Source organism: Fringilla coelebs, assembly GCF_963513975.1.
Source record: "Fringilla coelebs genome assembly, chromosome: Z".
Classification (NCBI taxonomy): domain Eukaryota; kingdom Metazoa; phylum Chordata; class Aves; order Passeriformes; family Fringillidae; genus Fringilla; species Fringilla coelebs.
In genome coordinates, this window is record NC_140031.1 from 38174601 (window position 1) to 38192244 (window position 17644).

At 43.9% G+C, this 17644-nt stretch overlaps 1 protein-coding gene across 1 annotated transcript; it reads right to left on the reverse strand.

Annotated features, from left to right (window-relative positions):
- Positions 1 to 226: 226 nt before the first annotated feature.
- Positions 227 to 1346, reverse strand: GAS1 (growth arrest specific 1). The gene has a single exon (XM_084225194.1). The coding sequence runs from the start codon at positions 1343 to 1345 to the stop codon at positions 368 to 370; it is 978 nt and encodes a 325-aa protein (XP_084081320.1). The 5' UTR covers position 1346; the 3' UTR covers positions 227 to 367.
- Positions 1347 to 17644: the final 16298 nt, after the last annotated feature.

Here is a 17644-nt window from a genome sequence, read left to right on the forward strand (position 1 = left end):
CGAGACCAACACCCGAAACACGAGCGGCCCCTGCGCTCCGGCCACCGCTCCAGCGGCCGGCTCGCAGTGCCGGGCCGGGGAAAGGTCGGCTGGGGGCTGCGCGCAGCAGCGGAGGCAGAGGGGGAGACGCGAGGGGACGGAGCGCCGGGGCGATGGGTCGGGGAATCCGCGGCCAGAGCGTTTAAAGGCGCTCCGCGCCGTGGGGCCCCGCCGGCCGGATCCCCGGCCGCCGCGGGAGGGCTCGACTAGAGGCCCGCGGCGGCTCGGCGCGGGGGGCCTGGCCCGGCCCGGCCCGGCGAAGGGGATGGGGATGCGGAGGGAGGCAGCGATGGGAAGCAGGCAGGAGGGGTGCGGGAAGGGAGGGATGCTAGAGCCGCGGCAGCAGCGGCACCAAGATGGAGGCGAGCAGCGCCCCAGCCGCCCCGGCGGGCCGGCCAGCGTTGTCTGCCTGCACGGGGAAGCCGGGCTCGGCGCCCGCATTGTCCTCCGCGTCGTCCCTCCCCTTCTGGCTCGGCTCCTCCTCGTAGTCCTCGTCGTAGTACTCCTCCAGGCCGCCGTCCGAGCCGCCGCTGCTGCCCGCGCCGTTGCCGCCCATGTCGGCGCCGAAGCAGAGGCGGGCCATGTTCTCCTTGACCGACTCGCAGATGGGCCGCTCCAGCCCGTCGCAGACGCAGTCGTTGAGCAGCACGGCCTTGGGCACGGCCAGCATGTCCTCGATGACGGCTCGGCACTCGGGCGTGCAGCGCAGCCCGTTGAACAGCTTCCCGCAGTAGGTCATGTAGCGGTTCAGCGCCAGGCTGCAGCGGCTGTCCCAGTCGCAGCGCCGCCGCGCCTCCGTGCAGCCCATGACGCCGGGACCGCCGGGGCCGCCGCCGCCGGGGCCGCCGCCCGCGGGGCTGCTGGTGCGGGGCAGGCAGGGCTCGATGGCGCGCTTGGTGGCGCGGCAGTTCTCGTCCTGCGCGCAGTCGCAGTCCTCCAGCGCCGGGCCACGCCGGGTGTGGTTGAGCTGGATGAGCGCCGCGATGCAGTGGCTGGGGCACCGCCGCCTGGACGAGGCGGCCGCGCCTGCTGCGCCCGCCGGGCTGTCCCCTCCGCCCGCCGGCGGCGGCTGCTGCTGTAGGAGCACCGGGGCGCACGCCTCGGCGTACTGGTTGTACGCGTAGCTGCACTCGGGCTCCCCCTGACACTGCAGCACCGCCTGCCAGCAGATCAGCCGCCGACCCTGCACCAGCGAGCCCCGAGGCGGCCACACGGCGCCCAGCGCCGCCGCCAGCCACAGCCAGGCGGCCGCCCGCGGCCAGCGCCGGCCGCCGCCTCCGTGCCGAGCGGGCGAGCGGGCCACCATCGCGGACGGGGGTATTGGCTGCAGCCGCGGGCGAGCTGGGAAGAGGCTCTGGTAGACGAGGGGGAGGAGGAGAAGGAGCTGCCGCCCGTGGAAAAGTTTCCAAAACTCCCGCCGGCCGTGTGCATGAGGTCTCCTCGCATCAATCCATGCGCGCCGGGCCCGGGGCTCTCTAGCCCCCGGGAGCTGAAGTCGGCGGGGCGGCGGTACGAAGCAGGCGCCTGGGGGCCTTCCCGGGTCCCCCACCCGCTGCTCCGGGCTCGGCGAGGCGGCGGCGAAGGCGCCCGGAGAGGTGCGGGGAGTCAGTGCAAACAGGGGCTCGGACGACAGCGGATCCGTAGTGCGCTCGGGGAATCGCAGGCTGCCCCGGGAGAGCTCATGGTGCTGTACTGCTCTTCTTGCGGTTCCGTCTCTCACTTTTTTATTTTTTTCCCCCACAAAATAAGTGCCCAGCTGCTGCTGCTGCCTCCTCGGGAGCTTTTAACTCTCCGCTCGCAGCATCTCTGCACATGCCAGCCGCTCCGATCCCATTCACAGTCCCGGCTCCGCTCACTCCCTCTCGGTTCGGATCACGCTTTCGGGTGGCGCGGAGAAGAGATGTCTTTCCTCGCTACCAAGACGAGAGCACTGGGAAAGGAGAAGAGTCAGCCTTCGCGGTCTCTTTCTCTCCGGGCGACTGATGCTGCTTCTGTTGTCAACAAGCCCTGCAAGCTGCTCTGTGGATCCGTCTGTGGATCTTTTTTTCTTTGCAAGGCTTTAAATACAAAAGTGGCCTCCAAGCAGCAGCAACGTGCTCTGATTAAGCTTCATTATGCATGCATGGAAAAGCAAACAAACAAAAAAAATTAGCAACGCTTCTTCTTTTGCACAACCCCCCCAGCCTGCGCTTTCTCGCTCTCTTTCTCCCTTTCTCCACTTTTTCTCCCTTCGCTCGGCCCCCTTTCCCTGCCTCGCCACTTGCCATTGGCCCAGCCTGTTGTTGAAACCTTTTTTTTTTTTTTTTTTTCCCTCCTTCTCTTTACGATGTGCTGGAGGGAGGGAAGAGAGAGGGGGGCTGGAGGGCAGCTCACATTCAAAGCTTGAAAGGAAAGGCTTAAGGAGAGTGACAGCCCCCCGAGGAGCCCCTCCTCCCGTTAAGGCGGCGCGGCGGCCGGGCGAGAGGCGCTGAGTGGCGGCAGCGCGGGCCGGCGCTGCAGGACCGGCCGGGCGGCGGCGGCGTCCGCGCCGTGCTCGGCAGCCCCGCGCCGGGGCCGGGCGGCATGGCTCTGCGTGTTGCAGGCATGGTGCTCTCACTGGTCCTGATCCCTACAACAAGGAGGGGAAAACCAAGTTCTCTAGCTCGGGTAATGCGTGTACCCAAACTTCCCAGTGAGAGGAGAGCCGCTACCAGAACGGCAGAGAGGATTAGGCTAAAATGGGACCGACTTTGTTCTTACTGAAATAGAAACAGAGGTCCTGGTTTCAGTGTGCTAGTACTCTCCGGGAGAGCAAAGCTAACCACTAGTGGTGTAGTGCGACCATGTAAGTACTCCTTGCTGTACTTTCAGTATTACAACTTTCCACTTGCCGCATACCCTCCGATTTTAAAGTCATTCAGCTCAGCTTCTCGCCTGAGATTTTTGTGCAGGTTTTAAGACACTGACTTACGAGGGTGCCTGTTGGCAGAAATACAGTAGATCCCAGTATAGGTCTTTGATACTTGATCTGCAGCTAGTAAAAGCTTTCAAAGAATCTGTTTTTATTTTTAATTGAAAGCGAAATGCCTTCCGGAAGTCCTGCCTTCTTGTTACACTTTCAATTTATAAGGAAATAGAAACAAAAATATTAAGGCACTAGGAGAGGAGCGTAACAAAGTAGTCGTGCATTTACCCACTGCCTTTCGTTTCCGTGCTACCTTAATTCCAGAGCAACATCGTCTCCAACCACAAGGGGCATCGGTATCTGCTGCCTGTCAAAACTGGCGCTTTTTTCATCCTGAGACTATCAACTCCATCTGTCACAAAAACTGGGACAAAATCTATTTTCCAGAAACTCGGGGATCTTGGATTTCACACCATGTGGTGTGAAATCATGCCTGTCTCGAAGTGCGTAGACTGTGGAATAGTGGTGTGGTGTGGCTGGGAGTCAGTATGATTGATGGGTTGAGAAGCATTCTAAGGGCTTGCTCCATTGTCATCAGTTTTACAAGCTGCTTGTGTTTCTCCGTCAGTAAAGTTTTTCCTATTCTTGTATAAAACCTGTGTTTTTAAATCTGCAAAAGCTGTGTTTAGAAACCCTGCCTCCATCCACCCAGTTTAGAGGCGTTTCTTTTAATTCTTATTGAATAGTGGTGTTAAAAATGCCAGATGCCATTCAGGCAGGTTGTAGTAAATGTAAATTGCTATCTGCGCTGGAATTGTTCATGCATTGCTTTGTTGCCCTATTATCTGATCACACCACTGTTATTGGTGGAAACCAGCTAGTTTTGAGTGTCTCAGTGGGAGATGACATTGCAGGTGCTGTTCCACGTACTGCAGCACTGACTGGTTCCTAGAGAAAATGCCCCACGGTGCCATTGGAGGGAAGAGGGTCTGGATGCCAGAATGTTACAGACGTAAAAGAGTCTGAGAGAGCGGGTTGTAATGGAGCAGGGTCGTGGCCTGGGGCCTGCTGAGCTTCCTCAGCACGGGAGAGAGGAGTCCCAGTGGGGGTGCCTTCTGCAGGGAACTGGATGATGGACTCTGCCCCCTCCCAGCTCCTGCCTTCATTTGCAAACTCCATCCAGCTGGGCTGTCCTTCATTTCTGGAGCAAAAAGCAGGCTGTTCACTCTGTGAGGAAAGGCAGCAGCTGAACTTCGGGCCTCCCAGGAGGGGGAGTAGAGGAGCCTCCACTGCTGGCCTTGTATCCTGGTGTGGCTGCGAGGAGGCTGCTGGGGCAGGAACAGGATCGGTACCTAGTCCCTCTCGTGCTGACAGACTTTCCTGGCTGGACTGTTTGTTGAACGGCAGGGCATGGCAGGGAGCATCACATTTTTCATAGGCAGAAATTTTCACATACAGTTTTTATTTAAAGAAATGAATATTTTATACATTGCTAATAATAATAATAATAATAATAATAATAATAATAATAATAATAATAATAATAATAATAATAATAATAATAATAATAATAATAATAATAATAATAGTAGTAGTAGTAGTAGAAATGTTGACCTTGAAGTTTGGAATTACCTTTGGGATCATACAACTGACAAAACCTTTTAACAGAAAATAGGTGAGTTCTTCAATTACCACACCTTTTAGCTCCTTTTAGCTGTCTAGAACATTATCTATATTCAGGATTATATATTGTCAATAAATTAACTTCTTAACATGGTTTAAAGCATTTTTCTGTCCTGTCTTTATTTAATAAGGATTTGAATTCTGCCTGTATTTGTAACTACAATTTTGGGGGAGGACTTTGGTATTCACAGTGCTCTCCTGGAGGAAAGAAATATTTTCTTGTGTGGAGCTAAACCTAGGGAAATGATTCTTTGGCCCCACTTTGATCCAGGTTTTTTAACAGCCAGAGTGATATTGTCAAATTCATCTTTTCAGTTTTCAGAGTAGCTATAAAAGTAATGTGGAAGGCAGTTCTTGCTCTGTTTCACAAAGCACCAAATCCAAAAATACATTCCACAACTTGTCAGTAGAATCGGACCTGGTAACTTCTTGAATTCCCACATTTGCTAGGTTTTTCTATGCCATCCTTTCCAGTCTCAACAATTGATTTATTCCTTCACACCAGCACACCAAATTACTATAGTGTAACTGTCATCCCGTACTAGGGAGGATGATTTTGGCAATCAGAAAACCCAATGTGTCTGTGGTCTGGCTTTATTGGAAAGACTCCTGGGCACCTTTTTATCTAATCCCGATGTCTTTTCCCCTTTTTTTATTTCACACTTTTTCCTAATGGAACTCTTTTCCAAATCGTGTTTTCTTTAGTTCTTTCTTTGACTGATTTGACATCAAGAGTATTTAGAAAACAAGAAAATCAAGTAGACACCATGCCAGGTGACCTTAAAATTTAGATGTTCACATTCAATGAAGATAAAATGAAAATCATTATATGTGGTTAATTCCTCTGAAATTATTTTTAAGCACATTTTTATTGGCTTATATTGATTTTTTTTTAATTTTTAGAGATTTACAACTGCTATTAGAAATTTCTGGCAGGTGTACTGGGAATTAATTTGCTGATAAAATTTCAGTATGTGCGTCTGGTAATATCCTAAATTATGTACCTGATAGGGATACACAGAGAGCAACTTTTCTTCATGGAGAAGGGACTTAATTCTCTTGTAATAGTAAACTTCACCTGTCCGTGAAAGGCAGAAACTCTGTCAATAGTTCTCAGAACCTTGGTATTATGGTATGGAGCGAAAGTCCTGCTTCTTACACCAACACTCATCCTGTGGAAATGGCCCAGTAAGGTGTCCCTCACAGTAGCCTGTGCAGATGACTGAATATGGACATGTGCATACAGCAGAGTTCTTGGATTTGGTGTACCTTCAGAGACCCATAAATAATGTCTGCATTCTAAAGTTACAAAAGAATAACTTTGTGACTTACCAGATTCCCGGCACAGACTGGGGGCAGGGGAATGAATATAATGCATTCAAGTGGTGTCTGTTGCAATAGAGAAGAGAGAGTGAAGGCGTTTAAATTAAGTTTGTTCTCCACATCTGGAGTAGTTTATCTTTTTATTGTCTCTGCAGGAATGTTTGGGACTTTTATGTCTTAAGTTAGACACCTAAACTAGGTGGAATTCTCTCCAAAATAGTAACTTCTTCTTTACTAGAATGGGCATGACTTCTCAGTGTGACCATGCCTTCTCTTCTTGATTTTAGTCAGAAAGAAAAATAATGAACAGGAGGATAGTAAGCAATTGTCTTGACCAACAGTTGATTTGCAGCTCATAGCTGCTGAGACTACTACACTTCATGCTTAGGATCAGTTAGACATTGTTCTGCTGGCTGTACATTTTTGAGGTTGTCTTTGCCAGTGTTAAGTCTCATGAACATTACAGTATAATGGGTGCTGCAAATGGGCTGTAATGGTTAACTGCACACACAGAATTACAGAGTGGTTTGGGTTGGAAGGGAGCTTTAAAGGTCACCTTTGGTGATGATATAAAGGTGTCCCTTGTGTTGCAAAGTCATAACTACAGGTCCCACACCAGATGCACAGATAGTCCATGAACTATAGGTCCAGTTGCAATCAAAAGAGCCAGTCAGATTCACAAATAGCACAGTTCATTGAGTGCAACATAAAAGGTTCTTTTGGATTGCTGGTGGCAATGTATTAACTGCAGAGTAGCTGTATACAGCAGTGGCAGTCTAATTGCAATCACAATCTTTACATCAGGGTCAGCACTCAGCATATCTGAGGACGTAGGGCTTACCAAAAGGTGTCCCTTCTGGGGACAGCTGGGGAGACACATCAGTCTGTCCCTGCAATTTCACACTGAATTCTCATCCCCTGATTAGAAGCAAAATTGGGGTATATTTTATAACCACTACGGTGTGAATTGCTGTGGATGGGACTGTGGTCAAGCCATTGTGGGCACATTATGTGGGCAATGTGGGCACATTTTGTAGATGTACTTGGTTTCTACAAAACATTTCTAGGTATCAGGTTGAAGAACAAGACTGTGGAGACTATACCTCATCCCACATTCCCCTCTGCCCCCCCATGCCGTGACAGCACAAACCACAATACTTCCACCTGATTTCCACACCTGCATCACAGCCCCCATCATATATTGAGCTATACCCAGACCTGCCCATGACAGGGGGGTTGAACTAGAGATGATCTTTAAATCCTTTTCCACTCAAAGCATTTTATGATAGGACGTGAGCTAGTTCCAAACACCCTGCAATGAGCAGAGACATCTGCAAGTGTATCGGGTTGCTCAAACCCTCATCCAAGGGTCATCCTGACCTTGACTATTTTCAGGGATGGGGCATCCACCACTTCTCTGAGCAACCTCTTCAATTGTTTTATCACCCTCATCATAACAACCTTCTTCCTTATATCCAGTCTGAATATACCTTCTTTTAGTTCAAAAGCATTGCCCTTGTCCTTTTGGTACAGGCCCTACAAACAGTTTTGTCCCCATGTTTCTTATGACCCCCTTTTAGGCACTGGAAGGCCACAATAAGGTCTCCTTGAAGTCTTCCCCAGCCTGAACAGCCCCAACTGTTTTAGTCTGTCTTCACAGGAAACATGCTCCATTTTTCTGTCCTCCCTCCGGTCCTGCTCCATCAGGCCCATGTCTCTCCTGTGCTAAGGACCCCAGAGCTAAACACAACACTTCAGGTAGTCACTTCATTTGCAGTCACACAATCACAGATTATTCTGAGTTGGAATGGGCTCACAAGGATCACAGGGTCCAGCTCTTAAGCGGATGGCCCATAGAGGGATTGAGCCCACTACCTGGGTGTTGTTAGCACAACAAGGAATTGAGCCCACTACCTGGGTGTTGTTAGCACAGCAAGGAATTGAACCCACCACCTAGGTGTTGTCAGCACAACAAGGAATTGAGCCCACTACCTGGGTGTTGTCAGCACAACAAGGAATTGAACCCACCACCTGGGTGTTGGTAGCACAGCAAGGAATTGAGCCCACTACCTGGGTGTTGTTAGCACAGCAAGGAATTGAACCCACTACCTGGGTGTTGTTAGGCTCTAACCGACTGGTTCAAGTCTAGCCTGCCACCCAGCAGTGCCCATTAGTCCTTCCCACCAGGGCTGCTCCCCATCTGTTCATCCTCAAGCCTGTGTTGATATGAAGGGTTGCTCCGCCCCAGGTACCCTTGGTCTTGCTGAACACGGGCCCACTTCTTGATCTTGTCCAGGTCCCTCTGGATGGCATCTTGTCCTTCAGGTGTGTCAACAGCACTATTCACCCCTGGTGTCGCCTGCAAACTTGCTGAGGGTGCACTGGATCCCTTTGTCTATGTCACTGATATTAAGCAGTCCTGGTACCAATATGGTCCTCTCAGTAAGCCACTTGTCACTGGTCTCCATTCAGACATTGAGCCATTTACCACCACCCTCTTGATGCAACCATCCAGCCAGGTCCTTATCCACCAAACAGATGACCCATCAAATCCTTCTCTCTCCAGTTTAGAGAGAAGAATGAGGCGGACAATGGCAAAGGTCTTACAGAATGACATATAGATGACATATAGATGACATCTGTGGCCCTTCCTTTGTCCACTGATGTTGTCACTTCACCACAGAAGGCCCCTGGGTTGGTCAGAGAGGAGTTGCCCTTGGTGAAGCCATGCTGCCTGTCTTGAATCACCTGCTAAAACACAGTGTCTAGGAGGAGCTAACTGTCCTGTGGTCTTCCCAGGCACAGAGGAGAGGCTGACAGTTTGGTAGTTTCCAGACTTTCTTTTTACCCTTTTAAAAGATGGGTGCAATGTTCCCTCTTTTCCAGTTACCTGGGATTTTACCTGACTGATATCAGTTTTCACATGTCAAGGAGAGTGTCTTGCCACTAGATCAGTCAATTCTCTCCAGAGTTTGGGATGCATTTCATTGGGTCCCAAAGACATGTATGTTCAGGTTCTTCTCTTACTGTGGGAGGGACTTTGCTCCCCCAAGTCCCTGCCTTGAGATCCATCCATTCATGAGATAGATACACAAGTTTGCCTGAAACAGATTTTTAATCCACTGTCTCCTTTTTTTTTCAATATGCATTTTACATTTATAACATTTACTTAAAAATTGAGTAGAATCCTTGTAAAGTTGAGGGTTCTTATTTATATATGAAATAGTAAGTATCACTGAGAGATTTACCCAGTGCATCCAGTAAAGTAAACATGGAAGTATTGCACAATACAGTATTGCTTATTTTTTTGAACTCTCTTCCAATCTAAACTACAAACTAGACCACACATGCTGTTAAAACAAATCTAAGTAGGATATCGACCCTTTTTTGGTCCTAAGAAAGGCAAAAGAAATGGTGAAGCCAACTGATTCCTGGTCACCTGTTAAGCCAGTTAGAGACAGGTTTTAAACAACCATATTCCATGAAGGTAAATATGAACCATACACACTGTCAATATGTGTGACAGGATAGTCAGGACTTCCCCTTCATCTCCCTGCCCCACACACAACCCCTTCCTTTGTGATTATCTGCAGTAGGCAATGTAATTCAGCCTTAGATAAGAGCACTCGGTGGGAGTAAGATGAGAACACTGAGTAGGAATTTCAGGAGGAGCTGTCTGGATGCTCCCTTAATGAATGCATTCCGGAGAGGGAGAAGCTGTGGTGATGAAGGTTGACTTGGTTACATGTCAGCCTGCAAAAGGGTATAAAGTGCTGCTGGAGTCTGGCAAAATGGTTTTCTAAGGCTGCAGTCAGCTTTTGGGTGGATCCCCTCCCTGGCAGGGATGCCTGCATTGTACATCCAGCCTGATAGGGAACACTCATTTTTGGAAGGCAGAGTGAAAGTGCTGAAACCTAGCTATATGTGGAGATAAAATTCTTAAATAACTACATGGGTGCTTTGTTGCTTTGTAATTATACATTCTGAAAGGTGAAAGACTGTGAACCTGCTTATATTATAACCCTTAAGACGTGGTTAAACTATAAACTTCACTGACTATACTTAGGTACTGTATTAGCAATAAATCTAATCATAATCATCCACAAAATTGGTATCCTATTTCTCATGCCTGACCAAGGGTCTATTTTTCTTCCATGTCAAACCCATTTCAACCATTACTGTTTCTGGGAGTCCTTTGGTGGACATATCAACATACATAGACACAGAAGCAGTTAGATTTTTGGTTTGCTGGATTGTTTTGGTTTGTTAACCTTTTTACTTTCAGATTTTTCAAGCGTTTGCAACTATTCAGAAGCAGCTAATAGGTTTGTGTTTCATTTTCTGGGTATGCTTCTTCGAAATTTGTATAATACCAGCTTGTAAGAAATCAGAAATCCTGAGTGTTTCTACAGGTGAAGCATGAAGAAATTAGTAATTTTGTGGGTAGGCAGAGTTCCACTCAACATGGACAAAAATAAGATAGACAAAAATAAGAAGAGTTGTTTCATTTTTTATTAATTCAGATTATACTGTCACAAGGATAACATGTTCTGGAAAGGTAACACATAATTTGATCTCTTACTTCTTCAACTCCCAAATTCAATTTCTGTATTAGAATTTGAAGATGGCTGTAGTGAAAGATGTCATTCCATATATATCATATATCAGTTCCATTTAGTAGCTATCCTTGATGTATCCTGTGATGATATTGCCCATGGCATTGTTTACACACAAAAATAGCTGAGATTAAAATAAAATTGCCTTTCAAAACAATTTGATTAAAGCAATAAAAATCTAATTCAACATAAATTGTGAATTAGCAAACTGACTTTGGGTGTTTTCCAGTAGGTCTCTTTAAGCACAGCTGGCTTCATATCATCAAGAAATGCTGATGTCTTTATTGAGTTGACCTGCTATAAAAGAGTGTCAGACTTGTTTATTACACCTTCTTAGAAGAGTTTCATGCTTTCATTCTACTGAAACAAAATGTATTTAGACTAAATAGTGTGCTAAACATGAAGTAGGCATGCAAATATTTCAGAGTCCTGACTCAGATTACCAATTCAAATAAATCAGTGTTACCCAATAAATAAACTAAGTGTGCTTAGGCAAGGATTTGCTTTGATTTAACTAGGTCTTTTAAAAGGAAGTTATAGTTAGTGTAACTTTTGATATGGTCACCAGCCTACACTGCCTTAAGTCCATTTGTTCACTTGCTTGAAATATCAGAGGAGAAGAATTAATTAAGGTGTATTTCTATATGGAGGGAAATAGCATGGATAATTGGCAGATTTTATTACAGGAAGAGCAACTATATTCATGCACATACATGTATCTTTCTTCCTACATGTCACCTAAAATTAAAAGATGTCAAAGCAGTTAGTTGAATTCTACTCCATACCTCTACCACACCCTTAGCTGTGGTGTCTGAATACTGGGATGAAAGAAAAATGTCTTTGTCTTAAAAATTTAATTGCAAAAGTGATGAATGATACAATTACTTCCTTATTAGAGGCACAGTCTGAAACATTTCCAGACAGCCTGATTTTCAGAATATGCTGAGCACCTAACCTTTGAAAATCAGATTTTCTAATTTGACATTCAAGCAATAATTATTCACAGTCAAGGATAGCTTTGAAAACATATCTCCTTTCTGCAGCTAACAGAAGTTAAGGGCTTTAGATGACAGAGAAATACAGTCAGTCATAAACTTGTTATTGTGCCAATAACAGGCATTAAAGTATTGAGATGGGAGATCTCAGTAAAAACATCACATAGTAGCTGTAGTTTTCAGGTGAATTATTAAATATGTTCATTTTTTTGATGTAGCAAAATACACTGAGCCGCCAGCTGTTTGCAGTTGTGTTGCAAATGAGTATTTTGTTCTTCCTACAAATAGCAATCATTCTGTGTGTGCATTGAAGGTGAGCTCTTCCTGCTTGCCTGAGGCGACTGGTCTTTTCAAAGTTCTGCAAGAGGGATGGATCAGCTCTAGGGTGACTGTGAAGATGAGACTAAAGTTGTTACTTTGAGGAAAATAGTTAGCAACAGTGGTGCTCTGGAGATTTCCCAAACTCTGGGAACTAAGTTATATGCTAGTATCATGCTGTTTTCTGGAGCCACACCCAATATCCATGGCTGAATAGTCCAAACACATCCAGAGACTTACTGATATTACACATTAGAGATGGAATAGAAGTTTTGGAACATTCTCCATTCCTATTGCAAGATTATGCAGTCAGTGTGAGATTAGTCATTGTGTTAAATTTTCCAGTAGTTCATTTTGATCTAGTTTCAAATGTCCTAGGGGATAAGTTTAGGGGTTTCTGTTTCTATCACCTTCTTTCAAAAGATTTCTTTGTTTGGAAACATCTCTTATATCTGATGTAAATTTACCACCTTTAGGTATTATTGTTCATAGCTGTGTTTCATTTTCCCACCCAGGTATCTTTCTAAGATTAACAATTCCTGTGCAATTCATAAAATGAATTACTAGGGTAATGATTGGAATAATACCCATGCCACTTCAGTTCATTAAACCACATCTCTTTGTGTAGCATTGTCTCATTACTTGTATCTAATGTGTGTATTCAGACATTATACTGAGCTGAAGCAAACTAGGGTTAGGTTTTAGTATAACAACATTGCAAATATTCTTGCAAAATCAAGTTAATAGTATTTAAATTTGCTTCATTTTGTTCTAACATCAGCTTCCTACATTCATCCCACAAATCTGTTTAGTATCTGTTTCTTTCTGCTGTTTACAGTCTTTACCCTGTTCTGGATACCCCACTTGTGCTTATGGGCTACAAGCTGCATAAAAAATTAGAAACAGTGGAAAAGATACCTTTTAAATTAAGAAGTTGTGGGGAAAACAGCCTTACAAGTTTGTACCCTGTCTTTGCTTTCTACTTTTGGCATTTGCTTCTCTAAATTTAACCGTAAAAGAGAAAATTCCCTATTACCTGCTTGCCTCTTTCTTAAGGTTCAAGTTGGTTTTCTTCCAGTAAAAGTCTGAATTAAGTTCACAGAAGACTTGCTTTTGTTATATTTGTTTCATACCAGTGGGAACATGCTGTAGACATGCTGTAGAGTTGAGGTTTTGCAATACACCTGTGGTACCTCTTTTGGGATTGCAAAGCTAGTCCTGCTTTAAAACTTTTTGTAATACCCTGTTCAAGGGATATCTGTATTTCCTAGTTGGTTTTAACCTAAATTTAACCTAACATATATAACTGCATTAGACATGGGGGCTTTTTGACAGAAAAGTGGGATCATTGACTGATCGCTCTTTTTGGGTTGTGAATTCCAGCATATTATTCATCCTCAACTCTAGTGATTTCTTGCCCACTGAAAAGTTTAGCAGTGTGTTCTGATGTGGAGAATAAGATGCTTACTGCAAGACAGTGTATTTCCTCACAGGGAGATCAAAGGGTCATATATGCATGTGGCTAGAACTAGTGTCCTTTAAATATTTTCACCATTTTTTGTTCCACTAAGGAATGGTTGCCTCTTTGTGATAACATCTTTATACTTGTTTTCCCTATGCCTACATCTTTTCCCCTGGCATTTTTCCCACTCAGGCCCATTCTTTTTCCCTCTTGTTTTTCAATCCCTGCTCACATTTAGAAAAAAACAGCAGAGGAGAGGTCTTCTACCTGACCATAATTACTGATACTGCTATGGCCTCTCCAGTTGCCTTTTACCAACACTCTTAATGGAATTTCCCTTCACAAAATTATTTATTAAAGCATTGTACAAGCGCGTACCTAGATGTAGTTGTATGAGACCTTTTCAGGATCATTTGGGTGGCCATCCTAAAATCTTTCTGTGGATTTGGGAATGCTCCAGAAATCAGAAGTTGCAACCAGGTGGAAAATTGCAGCCTGAATGACACACTACAAATGTGCATGGCTCAGAGCAGATAGTTCAGAGAAAGCCATTTGAATGAACCCACATGAAGTGTTTAGTGAATTATTAAAGAATGCGGCAAAATATAAGTTTGCTTGCACATCATTTGAGAACAGAAATGGGTCAAAAAACTGTCAAACAAGAAGCTTGTTGTGAACAGTTCAGGCAGTATTAGGCTTCCTTTAGGTGGAATGTGACCCTGCTAACCCTGAAGTGTGAGTTAGACCTTTGATGTTCAAGGGGATTCCGAATTAGGCAGACGTAGTTCATCCAGCCTGAGACAGTAGCGTGTAAGTGCTGGGTGCAAACTCTCCCTTCTGTTGAACCAGGCCTGGTTTGTAACCAGCCTTGAAACATGCAAGGTCTAGTAAAATATTTTGAAGAAGTGGTCAAGAATTAACCAGAAGAGAAATTGCACATTTCTCCTCTCTTCTTTCTTGTTTTTGAACGAGTAATTAGCACGTATTGAACTACCATTGTCATCATTATCATGTTCACTTTTATTGTGGTGGATCGCTTAGCAATTAATAAAACATCTTTGATTTTTACATATTTTGATTTCACAACTCAGCAATAGAGAACAAGTGTAATTTGTTTCAGAATACATGAATGTTGTAGGGAAAACGTTCTGATCACAGGTGAAAAGCATCATAATTTTTCTCTACTTAAGGTCTTTCAGATTCAGTGTAATCCCAGTAATGTTGCAGGTCTTCATCTGAAAATCTCCACTATGTAGGCACAGCTATGTAATAAATAAGTTAATGGTCTCTGACTGCACATCTAAAAAGGCACAGAATACAAGTTTCATTTCTTCTGAAATAGGTAGAATTTATTGTCATTATGGATGAAAATCACCCTGTACAAACAGCCAGAAAAAAAGTCCTGTGTATTCTCTTCCCACAACTACAACTGACTGCTTAAAACTTGGCAGATTTAGGATTGAAGAAGAGTTTCTGTGTAGCCCATCTATGTCTGGAAAGATTTTATTGAAGGAATTGGGTCTTTGTCCTTAAGAAAAACTGGTGGAGATGGGTTTTGTTTATCAAACTTGCCCTAAAAACTGTAAGGGGAAAACTCTGGTCTACATTGGCAGTGTGGTGAAAATCCAGTTGCAGCTGTGTAGAATCATAGAAATAATTTTCATCAGCAAGTATTGTCCTGCAGTTTGGGTCAATATTTCTCCAGGAATGCAAAGCTTTTAGTCACATCTCTAAAAGCTTTCTCCCCATGAGTACTAGATTATTATTATCTGCTGTATATTTTTAAACTGAAATATATTGAACAAGACTAAATTCAGTAAAAGAAAATTATTAGAACTGCTTTATATTTGACAAAAGTAAATTGTATGGTATTTCTTTCCCTCAAAAATTCAAATTATTGAAATGTAGTGTTGCTTAAGAGGACAGAGCCTTCTCTTTAATTCAGCTTAAGTGGTAGCGTACAAGGTCATTCATTTAGAAATAGGGTAATTTCCTGTACTTTACTAAGTCTTGTTTTGTAAAGGTAGGAAAAACAGAGATATCAGAAAGCCTTCTATGATGCATAATGCATACTGTGTTTTCTGAGCCATCAGGAGCACAGTTCTCTCAGTGCCCTTTCCTTGCTCTCAACCCCAAGTAATCTATTTGCCACTGCTACTGTTATCAGATGGCTTATCTGTGGAATGAGCTAGTCCTGTTCTAGGAAGAAATTCTTGTGCTGGATAACGTCAAGTGAAATAAGGTTTTGGTGACCAAATTTCAATCTTTCTTCATTGTAGATCATGAGAAAGTGTATTGATTTTCATCAGTGAGAATCCTTAATTGGACCCCAGGTCTCTAGTGATTGCTTTGTAGTGTCATAAATCATCTGTGATCCACTTTTGAGGTCACAGAAACATCTGCATATGTACGGTTCTGTTGTGTTTCTCTCTAAATTTGGCTTTATATAATTATAACAGAATAACATGCTTTGGGCACCTCTCCTCTTTTGTCCTGTAAAAGGCTAATAAAGCATTAAGGCTGTTTTATAACATGGTGAGTGCTATTTTGCAGTGTTTCATTAGCCACAAATCCACAAGTCACCTTCAGGAATTCCGGATGACAGACTAAAGGTATTTTTGCAGCTGTTCTATGGGACCTTGTGAAAGTCTTGTTCTCCTTAAAGGAAAAAAAGAAAAACCTGACCGTTTTATAAATCAGTCCTTTTGACAGGCATCCATAAAGCAAGAAGGCTCATCTCTGCTAAATCTGAGTACTGACCATTTTATCCATATGCCTGTGGATAGTTCAAATATCATCTCTCTTGTAAAATATTTTTTCTGTAGGATTGAATGAAGTGAACTCCTTCAAATAGGATATAATATGCTCCAAAATGCTTTGAATGGCTGCTCACTTAATAAAACATGGCCTAAAGCAATACTATCTTCTGACTATTATATGGTGTTTCATGAGTTGACTTTTAAATTGAATTCCCTGCCATCTTTATGTACCAGAGAACATCTTGAAAAAATCAAGCTACAAATAGCGACTGTTTTCTAAAGGTCAAAGAAATTGTAAGAGAAAAAAAAAAAGCAAGTCTTTTCTGAAAAGAAATATTCAGGAAGCCCTGAATATTTATATACTGATATCATCTTTAGACCTCCAGGGTGTTTCAAAGTACAGACAGCTACAGTTTTTAATAAAAATGTTTTCCAAACTGAATTTCATTTCTCTTTTCAGATATATAAAAAGAGATTAGCTTCCCAACTCATACTTCTTTGTTTGAGTTTTAATAGTTAATGCTTGGTTCTTTTCCAAAACAATTTTCTGTCCATTTTAAAAGTGCTAAGGCTTGGAATATAGAACTGCCGAGGACTGTTTGGTAAAACATATGCTAAAGACTTGCCTGCAAAGTAGGGGAAGGGAATAGATGGTTCATTTGAAATGATCTCTTTTTGCATGACTGTGTTTTAGTACATGTTAGCTGGTGAGAAAATCTGTGTTCTATACTGCTATTTTAAAAGTGCAGTTGGTTTACTCAGTATTGTCAGTGTGCAGATGACTGTTCACCTCTAATACTCTTGTGACAGTCCTTACCAGGATGCACCAGCATCTACTGTTCATGTCATGGTGTTGAGATGATACCATATATCTGTTTGCATCTATATCTATCTATATCTATATCTATATCTATATCTATATCTATATCTATATCTATATCTATATCTATATCTATATCTATATCTATCTGTCCATATATATATATGGCCTTGCTCAGCATCATTCCATTGACATCTGTGCACTGTATCTCTGTAGCACATTTTCTATGGCAGAGACATAAGAGGAGCTACTTCTGCTTGCCATCTGGGAAGAACTGAAAGATCACTAACAGGAAGTATTTCCAAAAACATAATTAATGGACTTGGACAGTCATCCTAAAGTCTGTGAAATGCAATGGCAAATAACATCTTTCTCCAAAGAGTACAAAGTCCAGGTGTAAGGTGAAGAAGAAAATAATATTAAATACTTGAATAATATCCTGTGCAAACAGATGCAGGTAAAACCCTGTCTTGGCCTTTAGTAACCTGCCAAGAATTGGGCAGTGATGAGAGAGTGTGAGACAAGACAGTGACAAAGTGGTAATGCACACTTCACAGCAATAGCACCATAGGCCATCCTCCCAGTTCAGGTCAGCTCTCTTCTCATTGGTAGTGGGAAGCTGGATTTTGAAATGGAAGCAGCCACATGTTCTGCATTGCTACTGGAGAGTTGTTCCTGTGCTCACATGGGTGGACTGTGCTCAGTAGCTTGGTAGCTGGCCCAGGAGCTGTCTTCCACAACCAAA